This window comes from Pan paniscus, chromosome 18 (genome assembly GCF_029289425.2).
Source record: "Pan paniscus chromosome 18, NHGRI_mPanPan1-v2.0_pri, whole genome shotgun sequence".
Classification (NCBI taxonomy): Eukaryota; Metazoa; Chordata; class Mammalia; order Primates; family Hominidae; genus Pan; species Pan paniscus.
The window spans coordinates 76,431,838-76,447,261 of NC_073267.2; the positions used below are offsets into that span (position 1 = coordinate 76,431,838).

Sequence of the window (15,424 nt, forward strand, 5' to 3'; positions counted from 1 at the left end):
CTGGGAACTGAATATAAATTAACTTTATTACAAAAAGCAAAATGTTAGTTTCTCATTGTGAGTGATTCAAGAAAACAACGGTAACAGCCCTGGCAGGAGCTGGGACCAGGATACCAGTATGCAGGCTGAGGGGCCAAAGGCCAGGCTCAGGAGCGGGCTGACAGGCACTGATTCACAACCTCCAAGAGGTGGGTGTTCTCCAGAGCAGCTGCCACCCGCTCCTTATCTGCAAGTTGCTTGTTCACTAGGTGGGAAGAAGGGTGTGGGGAAGGCAGAGTCAAAGCTAGGCTCTGGCCAGAGTGCTAGCCAGCCCTACCTCTGAACCTCTATATAGGATATGTCCCCCGCAGCAACAGAGCCCTCCTGTCACCTCCTTCCCAGGACCCCACATCTTGATCAGGCTACTTCAACCACCTGAGCCCACCTAATCTGCCTTCTTAGGATCCCTCCCCCAGGCTGCCTCCTGCGCTGCTGAAGCCTGACACACTCTGGTCCTGTATATTTGGTGAGAGGGGATTTGGGAGAAGAGGACATGGTAAGCAAAGGAGAGTCTTCTCAGGCCAGCTTCGGTCTAGGCTATAACCCACACTGAGGAGTCTCTGGCAATTTCACTCACACAGTTACCCATCTCCAGTCTTGCCCATAGACTCCTGTGCAAGGGGGAAGCCTCAGACTGCTTAGGGGGTGCCCGGGCCAACACCCTCACCACCAGTCCACACTTACCTGCATGCTCTGAGGCATGGGTCCCCGGAGTAATGTGCACGTCCATCTGGGAGGGAGATAACCAGGGCCTGAACACCCACCCACCGACCCACACTTTTCCCTGCAGCCCCCAGACCCTCAGCCACCATCTCCAGCTGATCCTTCCTCCTAATCATGCCTTTGGACTCTGGCCCTTCCGTTACACCCCAAACCCATCCACAGGTATTCCAATTCTTTTTTTTTTTTTTTTCCAAGACTGAGTCTTGCTCTGTTGCCCAGGCTGGAGTGCAGTAGCGCGATCTCGGCTCACTGCAACCTCTGTCTCCCAGGTTCAATTTGATTCTCCTTCCTCAGCCACCCGTGTAGCTGGGACCACAGGCGCACACCACCACACCCCACTAATTTTTGTATTTTTAGTAGAGATGAGGTTTCACCATGTTGGCCAGGCTGGTCTCCAACTCCTAACCTCAGGTGATCCACCCACCTCAGCCTCCCAAAGTGCTGGGATTACAGGCGTGAGCCACCGCGCCCGGCCCTAGCTATTCCAATTCTATCCAAAGAACTGGCCCACTACTGTTGATTTAAAGGCCTGCCTGTGCCCCACCCCTGGTCCAAACCCATCTGCCGCTCCCTACTGCCCTTCCTGCCACACTCTTCAATACTTTTCTCCACTTTCCAGCTCAGATCTTTATTCTTGTCACATCGACTTGGAAAGCTTCCTCCCAGTTTCCTCTCTGCTAATGGGGATCCTTCTAGGCCCCACTCTGATGTCCTCTCCATGTTCATGCTCTCCCAGTCCCCATCCTCAGCAGTAGACCCTCTATGCCCGGTCTCACTCCCGGGGCTCAGTTCCAACTGACCTTGAAACGCTGAGGAAGGGAGCGCAGAAGCTTGACCTTGATGGACAGGCCGATAAGGGTGGCCATGCTGCAGTGCGGAATGGTTGGTGTGAAAGCCACAGCCACTGTACTCTCGGGGTCGCTAACCTGGTTGTGGAGGGGAGATGTCAAGAGTCAACCACCCTCAGCCCAAGGTCCCTCTTCTTAGTTTGTTGTTTTGGGCAAATCATCCAACTTCTATGGGCCTCAGTTTCAACACCCATAAAATAGGCACAACAATCTCCCTCCCCAAAGATACCCTTTGGTGTTCGTGAGCATAGAGCACGCCAGCTCCTGGTGCACAGAAACCTTTCTGACTCTCTGGAACAACTCGCTCCCCTCGGAAGTGACTCACCTGAACCCGCACCTGCTCTACTACGTTCAACTCCTCTAGCGTCAGTGGATGCTCCGGGTCATTAATGGAGCGAATCAGATGTGGGAAGTGAAGGAAAAGGGACTCTGCGCCCTTGCCCACTCAGAACCCTCTACCAGGAACGCCCTGCTGGGATGCGGCTCCACCAGCTGCTCGACATCACTGCTCCCCCCACCGCAAGCCCCCGGAACCCGCCCGCGCCCAGCAGCGGCGGATATCGAAGATCTCGCGTGCGTCGATGCTGTCGGGAACCTGCTCGTCCTCCTCGCCTGCCGTCACAGGCCGCTCCCCAGAGCGCTGGTAGATGAGGGGGTTGGCATTTTCCAGGAGGCCGCCGCCGCCGCCTACCATCGCGGAACCACCACCGCTGATCCTAGCAGGCGTGCGCTTCCGCTCCTACCTGCGCACTTCCGGAGAACGGGAAGGGGGCGTGGCGTGGCGACGGAGTTGCGCGAGGGACATGTCGCGTTGTGGGTTCTCGGCCTGAGGTGTGAGAGAAGCGGTGACCGCGGCCCTGGCTGCTCGGACCCGGGAACATGATGGTCGTTGGAGCAGAAGGCGCTGAGAAGGGACCCCGGCGGCGCTGGGTCGTGCGAGCCAGTAGCGGGCTGAAACGTAGAGGCCAGAACCAGGTCTCAGGGGGCACTAAAGGCGGTCGGAGGTGATCCCCACACCGCTTCCACCTGGAAGTCAGGCTGGCCGGGAGCTCCCGTATCCAGGACGGTTGGTCGCCTCTGGCCTGGCAGGGCTCCTAGTGTCTCGGGACCTCCCGGTGACGCGCCTGCCTCCCCTGCTGCACCATAGGCCCGGGAGTACGGCGTCCCCACAGCTTGGACCGGCAGGCGCTCGTGAAATGTTTGTCAAGTGGATAAATGACCATGGCCGTGGTCTCCGCGGGAGGTGAGGAAACTGAAAGCCACCGAGGAAAAGGGGGGCGCTCCTTAAGAAGTGCCGCGGTCACGTGTACGTTTCAAAAGAATGGCGTGACTGAGTAGGGAGGGGACCGCGGAGACCCTCAGACCCTGGACTGTAAGGAGATGAGGGGCCGTGAAGGGGAACCCAGGAAACTGAGTCCTGAAAGCAAGGAGGAACTTCCAGAATGAAGGGCGCCGTCACGCCTCCCTGCCTTTGCTCAAGCGGTTCCTTCACCCCGATCAAGTTCCTTCCCATTTCTCCATCTGGGGGATCCTGAACGTGCACCTCCTCAGAGAAGCCCTCCTGGGTTCTCCAATTCTAGTTTATTGCCCCCTCCTATCGATCCCCAGCACGCTCATCGGGCCTGTGGACAAGGACAGGTTTGAAGAGAGGATTCCCTGGATCGCGGAAGGGCTGCAGGAGTGGCACAGCCCCTTACGAGGATGCCAAAGGAGCCCGGGCAAAGGGAAGTGGCCGTGCCGGGCCTGCCTGCCACTAGATCCCCACCCACCTATGACTGCTCAGTCCCGCTCTCCTACCACACCCACCTTTCCCGGCCCAAGCCAGCGCACCCCGCCGACTCCCTGCCCAGTCCAAACTCCAAGGCTGGGCAAGGCACTGATCCACGGCTGGACCGACCCGGGGCAGCCTCTGGGTGAACAGCAGCGTGTCCGCCGGCAGCGAACCGAGACCAGCGAGCCGACCATGCGGCTGCACAGACTTCGTGCGCGGCTGAGCGCGGTGGCCTGTGGGCTTCTGCTGCTTCTTGTCCGGGGCCAGGGTGAGGCTCCCTCGGAGGGGCGACAGGGACCGGGCTCAGATCTGCCAAATGCTGCGGAGGCAGAACCTGACAGTGCGGGAGGGAAGGCGCCTGGGAGGTAGGAGCTGGTGGAGATGACAGCGTGGAACTCGTGAGCCCCACGCGACGCCTCCCCGCCGCCCAAGGTGGGCTCCTAGAAGCACAGAAAGGGTCGGGCTGGGGGACACCACGGCAAGGAACCAGCGGAGTACAGGGGCCCCAGGAGTGACGGGACATGCCAGGCCGGGTAGGCAGCCTGGGGTCGGAGTGGGTGAGGGATTGGGGTGTGGGGATTCAGTCCATTTCCCTCTTATGATTGTGGCTGTAGCGGGTGCTGCCGGCCGGTAATAACAGTAATAGCTTCTGGCAGCATCTGGCTCTCAGTGTGTGGCGTCCTTGGCCAGGGGGGATGCCCTGAGCCCTCCAAAGGGGCCTCAGACAAGGATAGTGGTCCTTGGGGAACAGAAGCCCCCAGGCGCCAAATCCTAAAGCAGATCTAAAAGGCCACAGTGGCTGGGTGCAATTGGCTCACTCCTTTAATCCCACCACTTTAGAAGGCCAAGGGGGAGAATCGCTTGTGCCCAGGAGTTGGAGGCCAGCCTGGACAACATAGTGAGACTCGGAGTGTACAAAAAATTAAAAGAAATTAGTGGGCTGTGGTGGCCTGTGACCTGTAGTCCCAGCTACTTGGGAGGCTGAGGTGGGAGATCACTTTAGCAGGGGAGGTTGAGGCTGCAGTGAGCCTTCATCCCACTACTGCACTCCAGCCTGGGTGAAAAAGCAGAAATCTGTCTCCAGAAACAAGAGCCAAAGAGCTTGTGGTGTCCCTCATGCCATTTACCTCATCCTGGGCAAGGGCACAACTTGGCTTCCAGGGTAAAGGTGAAGGCTCTGTGTGCCTGCCAGGCTTCTCCAGGCCCTTATCAGAAGCTGGGGGAGTGTTTCGGCCTTTGGTCTTCTCACCCAAAACTCTCCTAAGTGTATGATCTGACTGTCTCTTCCAACCCTTCCCCAATTTAATCTGCGCAGGTGGAGTCCATACTCCCCCGCCCCATGGTGCACTCCTGCAGGGCTTCCTCCCATGCCTGCCCTTGACCACATTCTAGAGTTCACCAGGAGCCCAGCAGGAAGATTTGCCTGGCCTCACAGATGGCTACCTTTCAAAATACTTTGGGCCAGGCACAGTGGCTCACACCTGTTATCCCAGCACTTTGAGAGGCAGAGATGGGAGGATCACTTGAGGCTAGGAGTTAGAGACCAGCTTGGGCAACAAGACTTGTCTCTACCAAAAAAAAAAAAAAAGTCAGGCATGGTGGCACACACCTGTACTCCCAGCTACTCGGGAGGCTGTGGCAGGAGGATCTCAAGCCCAGGAAGTGGAGGCTGCAGTGAGCTGTTATCACATCACTGCATTCCAGCCTGGGCAACAGATGGAGACCTTGTCTGACAAATATATATGTACACAAAATTTTGGGTCGGACCCACATTCAGAAAAAATAATTGACAAGCCATAGGAGGGTACAGGTGATGTGTGCCATCCTCTTTTTACCCAACCAGTCCTGGCTTCTCCTCAGGGGCCATCAAAGTCCCCATGGCCCACACTGGAAACTGCTTGTTGACACCGCAGTACACACAGTGCCCAGCAGTTTACACAAGAATAGATGTGTGCACTTGTCCTTGACTTTCATCTAAACGGTCATAAACTCACCCACTTTCTGGGGCCAGGCTTTTCTACAGCTGGGACTACAGGCATGCACCACCACACCCCGCCAATTTATTTCCTGATTTTTTTGCAGAGACAGAGTCCCACTATGGTCCCCAGGCCAGTCACTGTGTTTTGTTTTTTTGTTTTTTTTGTTTTTTTTTTGAATTTTGGACCTTCCATTTTTATTTGCTTTTCATGTATTACCTGAACCCCGTATATCCTCACTTAAACAGGAAGGCTAGGATAGTACTTCAGGCTCTGAGTATCAATGTCAAGTCAAACCTGAGTCCAGCAGTATTAGAACTGCTTGGGTGTTCCCCTTTACAAAGTATACAGTTGCACAAGTAAACAGCCATAGATCATTTTGGGGGAAGAACTGGGGAATCATTAACCCCATTGCTTGCCACGGTTCCTTTCTCCCTCGCACCTAACTTCTTCAGTCAATGGATTTTGGGTCTAAAAATTGGCTCAGGTCCAGGAACTTGGCAGGAGATTTTTTTTTTTTTTTTTTTTTTTTTTTTTTTTTTTTGATCATTCTTGGGTGTTTCTCGCAGAGGGAGATTTGGCAGGGTCATAGGACAATAGTGGAGGGAAGGTCAGCAGATAAACAAGTGAACAAAGGTCTCTGGTTTTCCTAGGCAGAGGACCCTGCGGCCTTCCGCAGTGTTTGTGTCCCTGGGTACTTGAGATTAGGGAGTGGTGATGCTGCCTTCAAGCATCTGTTTAACAAAGCACATCTTGCACCGCCCTTAATCCATTTAACCCTGAGTGGACACAGCACATGTTTCAGAGAGCACAGGGTTGGGGGTAAGGTCACAGATCAACAGGATCCCAAGGCAGAAGAATTTTTCTTAGTACAGAACAAAATGGAAAGTCTCCCATGTCTACTTCTTTCTACACAGACATGGCAACCATCCGATTTCTCAATCTTTTCCCCACCTTTTCCCCCTTTCTAGTCCACAAAACCGCCATTGTCATCATGGCCCGTTCTCAAAGAGCTGTTGGGTACACCTCCCAGACCGGGTGGTGGCCGGGCAGAGGGGCTCCTCTCTTCCCAGTAGGGGCGGCCGGGCAGAGGCGCCCCTCACCTCCCGGACCGGGCGGCTGGCCGGGCGGGGGACTGACCCCCCCACCTCTCTCCCGGACAGGGCGGCTGGCCGGGCGGGGGGCTGACGCCCCCACCTCCCTCCCGGACGGGGCGGCTGGCCGGGCAGAGGGGCTCCTCACTTCCCAGTAGGGGCGGCCGGGCAGAGGCGCCCCTCACCTCCCGGATGGGGCGGATGGCCGGGCGGGGGGCTGACCCCCCCACCTCCCTCCTGGACGGGGCGGCTGGCCTGGCGGGGGCTGATCCCCATCTCCCTCCCGGACGGGGCGGCTGGCCTGGCAGGGGCTGACCCCCACCTCCCTCCCAGACAGGGTGGCTGCCGGGCGGAGGGGCTCCTCACTTCTCAGACGGGGCGGCTGCCGGGCGGAGGGGCTCCTCACTTCTCAGACGGGGCGGTTGCCAGGCAGAGGGTCTCCTCACTTCTCAGACGGGGCGGCCGGGCAGAGACGCTCCTCACCTCCCAGATGGAGTCGCAGCCGGGCAGAGGCGCTCCTCACATCCCAGACGGGGCGGCGGGGCAGAGGCGCTCCCCACATCTCAGACGATGGGCGGCCGGGCAGAGACGCTCCTCACTTCCTAGATGGGATGGCGGCCGGGAAGAGGCGCTCCTCATTTCCTAGACGGGATGGCGGCCGGGCAGAGACGCTCCTCACTTTCCAGACTGGGCAGCCAGGCAGAGGGGCTCCTCACATCCCAGACGATGGGCGGCCAGGCAGAGACGCTCCTCACTTCCCAGACGGGGTGGCGGCCGGGCAGAGGCTGCAATCTCGGCACTTTGGGAGGCCAAGGCAGGCGGCTGGGAGGTGGAGGTTGTAGCGAGCCGAGATCACGCCACTGCACTCCAGCCTGGGCACCATTGAGCACTGAGTGAACGAGACTCTGTCTGCAATCCCGGCACCTCGGGAGGCCGAGGCTGGCGGATCACTCGCGGTTAGGAGCTGGAGACCAGCCCGGCCAACACAGCGAAACCCCGTCTCCACCAAAAAAATACGAAAACCAGTCAGGCGTGGCGGCGCACGCCTGCAATCGCAGGCACTCGGCAGGCTGAGGCAGGAGAATCAGGCAGGGAGGTTGCAGTGAGCCGAGATGGCAGCAGTACAGCCCAGCTTCGGCTTGGCATCAGAGGGAGACCGTGGAAAGAGAGGGAGAGGGAGACCGTGGGGAGAGGGAGGAGAGGGAGAGGGAGAGGGAGAGCCACTGTGCTTTTTATATCCCAGCCACAGCCATACTTTTCTCTTACACCTCTTTTCACCAACATCACTCATGGTTTGGATGATGCTTTCTTTACATCATTTCTTGCCACTTTGGGCATGACATCCCTGAGGGCAGGAAACTTGCCTGCCTAATTCCCACCATCATCCTACTGTCACATGACCTGGCACACAGTTGAAAGGACACTCTAGTCCCATCAAGGGCATGTGACCCTTTGTTTGAAGGTCCTAGGGCTGAATGATGATGCCTGGCCCCAAGGAGCCTCAGCCTGGTGGGATGGAGACAGGCCCAGGAAGCCAGAGCGGGAAGGGAGTGTTACAGGCAGGAAGTTTGTAAAGCCCGTGTTTATAGATCAGGGTCCCTTGAGCTAAGATGAGGATGGCAAGGAAGCAGCAATACCAACAGTTGGGAGGGCAGTCGATTGGTCAAACCCAACCGTGATGTCTGTCTCTCTGCCCACAGGCCAGGACTCTGCCAGTCCCATCCGGACCACACACACAGGGCAGGTGCTGGGGAGTCTTGTCCACGTGAAGGGCGCCAATGCCGGGGTCCAAACCTTCCTGGGAATTCCATTTGCCAAGCCACCTCTAGGTCCGCTGCGATTTGCACCCCCTGAGCCCCCTGAATCTTGGAGTGGTGTGAGGGATGGAACCACCCATCCAGCCATGTAAGCTCTCCAAGGGGTCCAGGAAACTCCAGACACTGGGGCAGGGGTGGGGGTGCTCTCAGCTCAGCTAGGCTGCAGTTATCATTTCATCTAAACCCCCACAGCCAGTTTTCCTTCTGAGTTTCGTGGATTCCCACGTGCATTTTTCCAATGAGCATGCTGAGGCTTAGGAGGGCAGAATAACTTCTCAGACTCCTGGATCAGAGCTTGGCATTCAGAAGACATTGGCTCCAGGTGCTGAAGGGAGGGGCAGAGACAGGTATCTCCCCAGATTCTGGTTACGCCGAGCTTTCTCTGCCACCAGTGGCAGGTGTCTCTGGGAAAGGTTCGGGTTGGCTCTGTGAACCTTGTAGGAGCCCCTAACTCTAGTGGCAGATGTTGCAAATACCTGAAGAGAACAGTAGTGGTAGCTTTCTGGGAACCTGCACTCTCCACAGTCACTGTGTCCACTGACAGGACCAGGAGCCATTGGCCAAGAGACATGTATATGTATATGTATATGTTTCCAACTGGAGGCCATGTAGGAATGATGAGTTTTTGAGAGTTTAGACTTGGGATGAGAGACATCCCACTGCCCTTCTCATGAGAAATTAACATCCATTCACTCAGGTAGCACACATACATGGGCTACTCCCCTGTCCCAGGCCTTACGGGGTACAGCAATATAGTGGTGAATGTCAACACATGCAGCCAATGGTTCTCATAGAAACCCCTAAGAGTCAAGGTTTCCGGCGTCAGGAGGAATGATACCCAAGGTCCTCAATAACCTCCAGGCCTCCCTGGAAGTCCAAGCTCCATCCCAGCTTCCCCAGAGCCTGTGGCCTGTAACTTGGTGGGAAGGGATTTTTGAGAGGGATCACATGTGAGCAGGATATTGTGGGAAGGGTCTGAGGGTGGCTAGGAGCACCTCTGAACCCAGGGTCTGGTTTTGGCCACAGCCCGGCCCCTGGACTGATTATTTGCCCTGGTTACCAGGTGTCTACAGGACCTCACCCCAGTGAAGTCAGAGTTTCTTAGCCAGTTCAACGTGACCTACCCTTCCGTCTCCATGTCCGAGGACTGCCTGTACCTCAGCATCTACACGCCGGCCCATAGCCATGAAGGCTCTAACCTGCCGGTGGGTGTCAGGCCACAGTTCACTGGGGGTTGGAGGACAGTTCTTCTGCAAGAAGCTGAAAAGGACAATATTAGCTCAGGCCCTGCTGCAGAGTGGACCATGCTGAGAAGCTTCTCACTATCAGGTCCAAGAAATGCTCCTTACCCAGACTGGGCAGCTGGCCCCTGGACATGGGGTCACAGAGTTCTGGCTGCTCCCAGAGGTCAAAGGCTGTGGCTCTGGGCTGGACCCAGGACTCACTCAGCCAACTCATAGCAGGAGATCCACTTAAGTGCCAAAGGGCTGCACCTTGAGGTGACCAAGAACCCCAGCCATGGATAATCTGTTGGGCCTATAGAATGGGCACACACAAAAACTTTTTTGTTAGAGATGGCATCATGCTCTGTTGCCCAGGCTAAAATGCAGTGGCATGAACATACCTCTCTGTAACCTCGAAATCCGGGGTGATCCTCCCCGATTAGCCTCCCGAGTAGCTGGGACTACTGGCCTATTCCACCATGGCTGGCTCATTTTTAAAACATTTTCTGTTGAAATGGGGTCTCACTATGTGGTTCAGGCTAAGGACATTTTTGGTTAATGTTCATGTGGAGCCATCAGGGAGACACCCCTTTTCTTTCCACTTTGGTGAATTTTCTAGGGTTAATGAACCCAGGCTTTGATACAGGGGGGTTCGATTGCAAAGATTGGGAGGCCTAGTCTTCCTGATAGATCTTGGGTGCCTAACCATTTGCCCATGTAATGAATTTGTGCTGGAGATCTAATGGGGAGGTAGACAGAGGCAAAGCACTGGTTGGTCTAGGTAGTGGCCATGGTGGGGTTTGGGCTGGGTGGGAGCATCAGGGTAGCTGCCTTGATTTCCCCAGGTGATGGTGTGGATCCATGGTGGTGCGCTTGTTTTTGGCATGGCTTCCTTGTATGATGGTTCCATGCTGGCCGCCTTGGAGAACGTGGTGGTGGTCATCATCCAGTACCGCTTGGGTGTCCTGGGCTTCTTCAGGTGAGACTAGGGCTGGGCTGGGCAACCCGGGCTGAGCGGGGCCAGGACAGCCCTGTGATCCCTGTCCCTGCTACTTCTCAGCACTGGAGACAAGCACGCAACCGGCAACTGGGGCTACCTGGACCAAGTGGCTGCACTACGCTGGGTCCGGCAGAATATCGCCCACTTTGGAGGCAACCCTGACCGTGTCACCATTTTTGGCGAGTCTGCGGGTGGCACGAGTGTGTCTTCGCTTGTTGTGTCCCCCATATCCCAAGGACTCTTCCACGGAGCCATCATGGAGAGTGGCGTGGCCCTCCTGCCTGGCCTCATTGCCAGCTCAGGTGATGTCATCTCCACGGTGAGTGCCCTCAGCTGCAGAGGCCTAGGCCTGCTCCCTCCCCTCATACCCCTCAGAGCCTCTGTCTGTTAAACAGGGATGACAAGGGCCATCGGGAGCATGCTCCAGGAGCTGCCGCCTACCGTGGAATTGCTGGGGGGCTCCAGGGTCAGAATTCACATCCTTCTGCCATTGCAGAGGCCGAGCTTGTTCAGTGGCTCCTGTGCAAAGTTGTCACCCTAGGGATCCCCACCATGAGGAGAATCATCTAGGTGGATGGGATGGCCCCTGTGTCTGGGACTTCTGAGTTGGAACAGTGTCAGAACTGCAGGAACTTATACGAAGTACCCTCTGAGATTTGGGGTGCCCCTGTCCTTGGCCAGGGCCTTGGGCAAACTCCTCTCCTCTACCTGGAAGGATGAGCCAGCCCCTGCCTGGTCCCTTTGCAGGTGGTGGCCAACCTGTCTTCCTGTGACCAAGTTGACTCTGAGGCCCTGGTGGGCTGCCTGCGGGGCAAGAGTAAAGAGGAGATTCTTGCAATTAACAAGGTTGGTCTAAATGGATGTGGGTGTAGAGGAAGGGGTGCAATAGGCATGGGGCTGGCAGGCCTGCACGGCCCTCATATTCCCTGGGCACATTACCTCATCTGCATGCCTGGGTGTCATAGCCCTGGGTGGGGACTGAAGGTCGGTGCATGCTGAGCCAAACATTGATCTCCTGGGGTGGGTATGAGCATCCGGGGATAAACCAGGAAGGAGTGGAAGGTACTCAGAGGGCATTGGAAGATGTCTGGGACCTGACCTTCTTCCCTGACCTTGCGTTTCCCCTCAGCCTTTCAAGATGATCCCCGGAGTGGTGGATGGGGTCTTCCTGCCCAGGCACCCCCAGGAGCTGCTGGCCTCTGCCGACTTTCAACCTGTCCCCAGCATCGTTGGTGTCAACAACGATGAGTTTGGCTGGGTCATCCCCAAGGTGAGCCCCAACCCAAGCCCACAAGTGCCTGGGGAGCCCATCTGGTAGGGGGGGGTGTTCAGGGCTTCATAGCTCCAGGCTCATCCCATCCCCAGCTACAGACTCTCTCCTGGCCATCCAGGTCATGAGGATCTATGATACCCAGAAGGAAATGGACAGAGAGGCCTCCCAGGCTGCTCTGCAGAAAATGTTAACGCTGATGGTAAGGCTCCTGGGGTCCCTCGCCACTGGAGACAGGCTCCTCTCCTGTCCTGAGACAGAGGAAATCCAACCCCCAGATACCCTGCCTATGTAGTGACCCTCATGAGCAAAGGCCTGGGTGTGTGTGTGTTTAGGGGTGGGGTCATCACAGAGCCTCGCCTTTGCTCCCTCTTCCTGTGCCATCCCCAAGCCCGAGACCACCTCCTCCCTGCCCCTGGCATCCAGTCTAACCTGCCTCTTCCTGATCCACCTGGGGTAGATGTTGCCTCCTACATTTGGTGACCTGCTGATGGAGGAGTACATTGGGGACAATGGGGATCCCCAGACCCTCCAAGCCCAGTTCCAAGAGATGATGGCAGACTACATGTTTGTGATCCCTGCACTCCAAGTAGCACATTTTCAGTGTGAGTATATTTGGACCAAAGCCTGGCTGGCAGGGTATAGCTCAGGGCTGTGGGTCCCAGGTGAGACCTGCTGCTGTCCAGGTCCGCAATCATGTTTACTGGGCTCCGGGGACACTTGATGTCCATCATTGCAGTAAATCCTCATGGCTAGGCCAAGAATCCGACATTTCCCCCATTTCACAGACGAGTAAATTGAAGTTAGGGACCTTCAGTGACTTGCCCAAGATGACACAGCTAAGAATCGCAAGTCCCTTCCTCTGTTCCTGCCCCAGCCTGGGGCTCCACACCCCACTGTCCAGATTCCAGCCAGCTTTGGACCTAGGTATCTTATCACCATGGGTGAGGCAAGAAGTCTTCAGGGGAGGGACCACCGTGTCATGGGCTGTCCACCCCACAGGTTCCCGGGCCCCTGTGTACTTCTACGAGTTCCAGCATCAGCCCAGCTGGCTCAAGAACATCAGGCCACCGCACATGAAAGCAGACCATGGTGATGAGCTTCCTTTTGTTTTCAGAAGTTTCTTCGGGGGCAACTACGGTGAGTCTTCTTCCTTTCCCGGGAGGTGGGCTGGGATTCTGGCTGGGTCTCTGAGAGATGATTGATTGTCCTCACTGCCCAGATAAGGAAACTGAGGCTCAGAGAGAGGATGAGATCAGGTGTCCAAGGTTTTATAGCTCCAAAAGCTGCACCAGGATTAGAATTCACGACTCTTCAGACTGTGAACTGTGCTGCCTCTGCCTCTCCCCAGCCATGGGTGTCTGGCCTGGTGCAGAACAGGTGTTCCAGAGACATGTTTATTTCTTCAATGACTCCCAGAGATAGAAGGAAGAAGGGGCCTTTGGGGCCATGAAGGAGCCCAGGATGGAGTCAGCCAGAGCCTGGTCTACGGGGAAAGTTTGGAGAAGGGGAGGGCTGGCTTCCGAGGGCAGTGGAAGAAAAAGCAGAGAAGCAGGACTGGGGACCGAGGTCTCGGGGGCCAAGGACGAGCTCCACCTGGGATGCTGAGGGTGGACATCCTGATGAAGACACATGTCCTCTTCCTCTCGGCAGTTAAATTCACTGAGGAAGAGGAGCAGCTAAGCAGGAAGATGATGAAGTACTGGGCCAACTTTGCGCGAAATGGGTGAGACAGCACACCTCTGCCTCAACCTCCCCGATTGGGGGACTTGTGCCCATCCAGTGCTCTCCTAGTCTGGGGTGACCTCAAGAGCACACCCGCATCCTTCATCACATGATGGCCCCTTCCCGAGCTCCGGGACCCACTCAGACAGGGTGGGGGTGTGTGGGGCAGTGGACACGCTCTATCTCTCCAGTCTACCTGGAGGGTGGGCGCCAGTGCTGTGCCACCGTCAGGGCCTCCCTCTCAGAGAGAGGGACACAACAGAGCTGGCCGCCCCCCCACCACTGGTGCTCACACTAGCCAGAGGGAGCTTATTTCCTGTTTCTGGAAGCCTCCCCGCTCATTCCGCAAGCCCACCTGGCCTGCTTGGCTGCCTTGCCTGACCAGACTCAGGGTGCTCAGGTCTGGGCTTCGGGGGCTCAGAGTGACCCTCATACCGCCCTGCTGGGACGGCATGTCTACAGGAACCCCAATGGCGAGGGTCTGCCACACTGGCCGCTGTTCGACCAGGAGGAGCAATACCTGCAGCTGAACCTACAGCCTGCGGTGGGCCGGGCTCTGAAGGCCCACAGGCTCCAGTTCTGGAAGAAGACGCTGCCCCAAAAGATCCAGGAGCTCGAGGAGCCTGAAGAGAGACACACAGAGCTGTAGCTCCCTGTGCCGGGGAGGAGGGGGTGGGTTCGCTGACAGGCGAGGGTCAGCCTGCTGTGCCCACACACACCCACTGAGGAGAAAGAAGTTGATTCCTTCATTCACTTAGCCATTCATTCATACTTCCATCCATCCATTCAGAAAGCATTTATTAAGAATTTACTCAGGCATGATGGCTCATACCTGTAATCCCAGCTATTGGGAAGGCCAAGATGGAAGAATGGCTTGAGGCCAGAGGTTTGAGACCAACCAGCCAAGGCAACACAGTGAGACCCCTTCTCAAAAAAAAAAGAGAGAGAGAGAAAGAGAGTGTGTGATTAGAAGCTAAACAGGAAAGTTTTGAGCTTCAAGTCAGTGAGGAGTAAAAAAGACTTTTAAAAAGCAAAGAAAACAAAATATAAGGGAAAAAAATGAGAAAAATAAAAATAAAAAGAGAATAATAGGCCAGGCACTGTGGCTCATGCCCCTAATCCCAGCACTTTTGGGAGGTCAAGGTGAGCAGAACACCTGAGGACAGGAGTTTGAGACCAGTCTGCCCAACGTGGTGAAACCCCATCTCTATGAAAAATACAAAAATCAGACGGGCTCAGTGGTGGTGCCCACCTGTGATCCCAGCTACTCAGGAGGCTGAGGCAGGAGAATTACTTGAACCTGGAGGCAGAGGTTGCAGTGAGCTGAGATTGTGCCACTGTACTCCAGCCTGGGCAACAAGAGCGAGACTCCGTTTCCAAAAAAATAAGAGAGAATAGAAGAAGCGACTGCATGATGTTAGTTACCAAGCCTGCCACGGGTCCTCTCTTGCTAGAACACTCCATAGATCCCCCCACTGAGCTGTGGATGGGCAGACCCCAGTGGAATCCCACCCTCCCCAACACCCCACTGAACCCTGGGCCCCCTCCTCCCTTCCTCACCTCCACCCTCTCCCTGCCTTCTCTCTTCTCTCCTCTGAGCCCCCAGGCCTTTTCCACTTTGAGGGAGGTGCTTCGAAGAATGTTGCCCACACCTAAGTGTCAGAAGCCTATGTCCGTTCATCCCTGAGAGGTCTGAAAAACTAAAAATAAATTCTAAAAAAAGCCTCTGTCTGCCTCTCCCCAAGCCCCAAGTGCTCTTACATCTGTGAGTGGCCAGGCTGGGTGCGGTGGCTCACACCTGTAATCCCAGCATTTTGGGAGGCCAAGGTAGGTGGATCACCACGTCAGAAGATCGAGACCATCCTGGCTAACATGGTGAAACCCCGTCTCTACTAAAACAACAAAAAATTAGCCTGGTGCAGTGGCACGCGCCTGTAG

At 56.1% G+C, this 15,424-nt stretch overlaps 2 protein-coding genes across 6 annotated transcripts; one reads left to right on the forward strand and one right to left on the reverse strand.

Moving 5' to 3' along the window:
- Positions 1-8: 8 nt before the first annotated feature.
- CIAO2B (cytosolic iron-sulfur assembly component 2B) lies at positions 9-2,372 on the reverse strand. Its single transcript, XM_055100303.2, has 5 exons — positions 2,170-2,372; positions 1,936-2,013; positions 1,563-1,688; positions 724-769; positions 9-244 (listed from the first exon to the last, which is right to left on the reverse strand). Exons 1-5 carry the CDS (start codon positions 2,302-2,304, stop codon positions 147-149), a joined length of 483 nt encoding a protein of 160 aa, XP_054956278.2. The 5' UTR covers positions 2,305-2,372; the 3' UTR covers positions 9-146.
- Positions 2,298-15,213, forward strand: CES2 (carboxylesterase 2). 5 transcript variants are annotated; one of them, XM_034940379.3, is made up of 12 exons: positions 2,298-3,746; positions 8,152-8,356; positions 9,332-9,473; positions 10,337-10,470; positions 10,552-10,810; positions 11,239-11,337; positions 11,621-11,761; positions 11,883-11,963; positions 12,222-12,366; positions 12,764-12,901; positions 13,415-13,487; positions 13,949-15,213. In XM_034940379.3, the coding sequence occupies exons 1-12, from the start codon at positions 3,698-3,700 to the stop codon at positions 14,133-14,135; spliced, it is 1,653 nt and encodes a 550-aa protein (XP_034796270.3). In that variant the 5' UTR covers positions 2,298-3,697; the 3' UTR covers positions 14,136-15,213. The 5 variants fall into 5 exon arrangements, with proteins under 5 accessions (XP_034796270.3, XP_034796269.3, XP_034796268.3 ...); XM_034940377.3 differs by having other exon boundaries at positions 2,421-3,649; XM_034940381.3 differs by having other exon boundaries at positions 3,507-3,914.
- Positions 15,214-15,424: the final 211 nt, after the last annotated feature.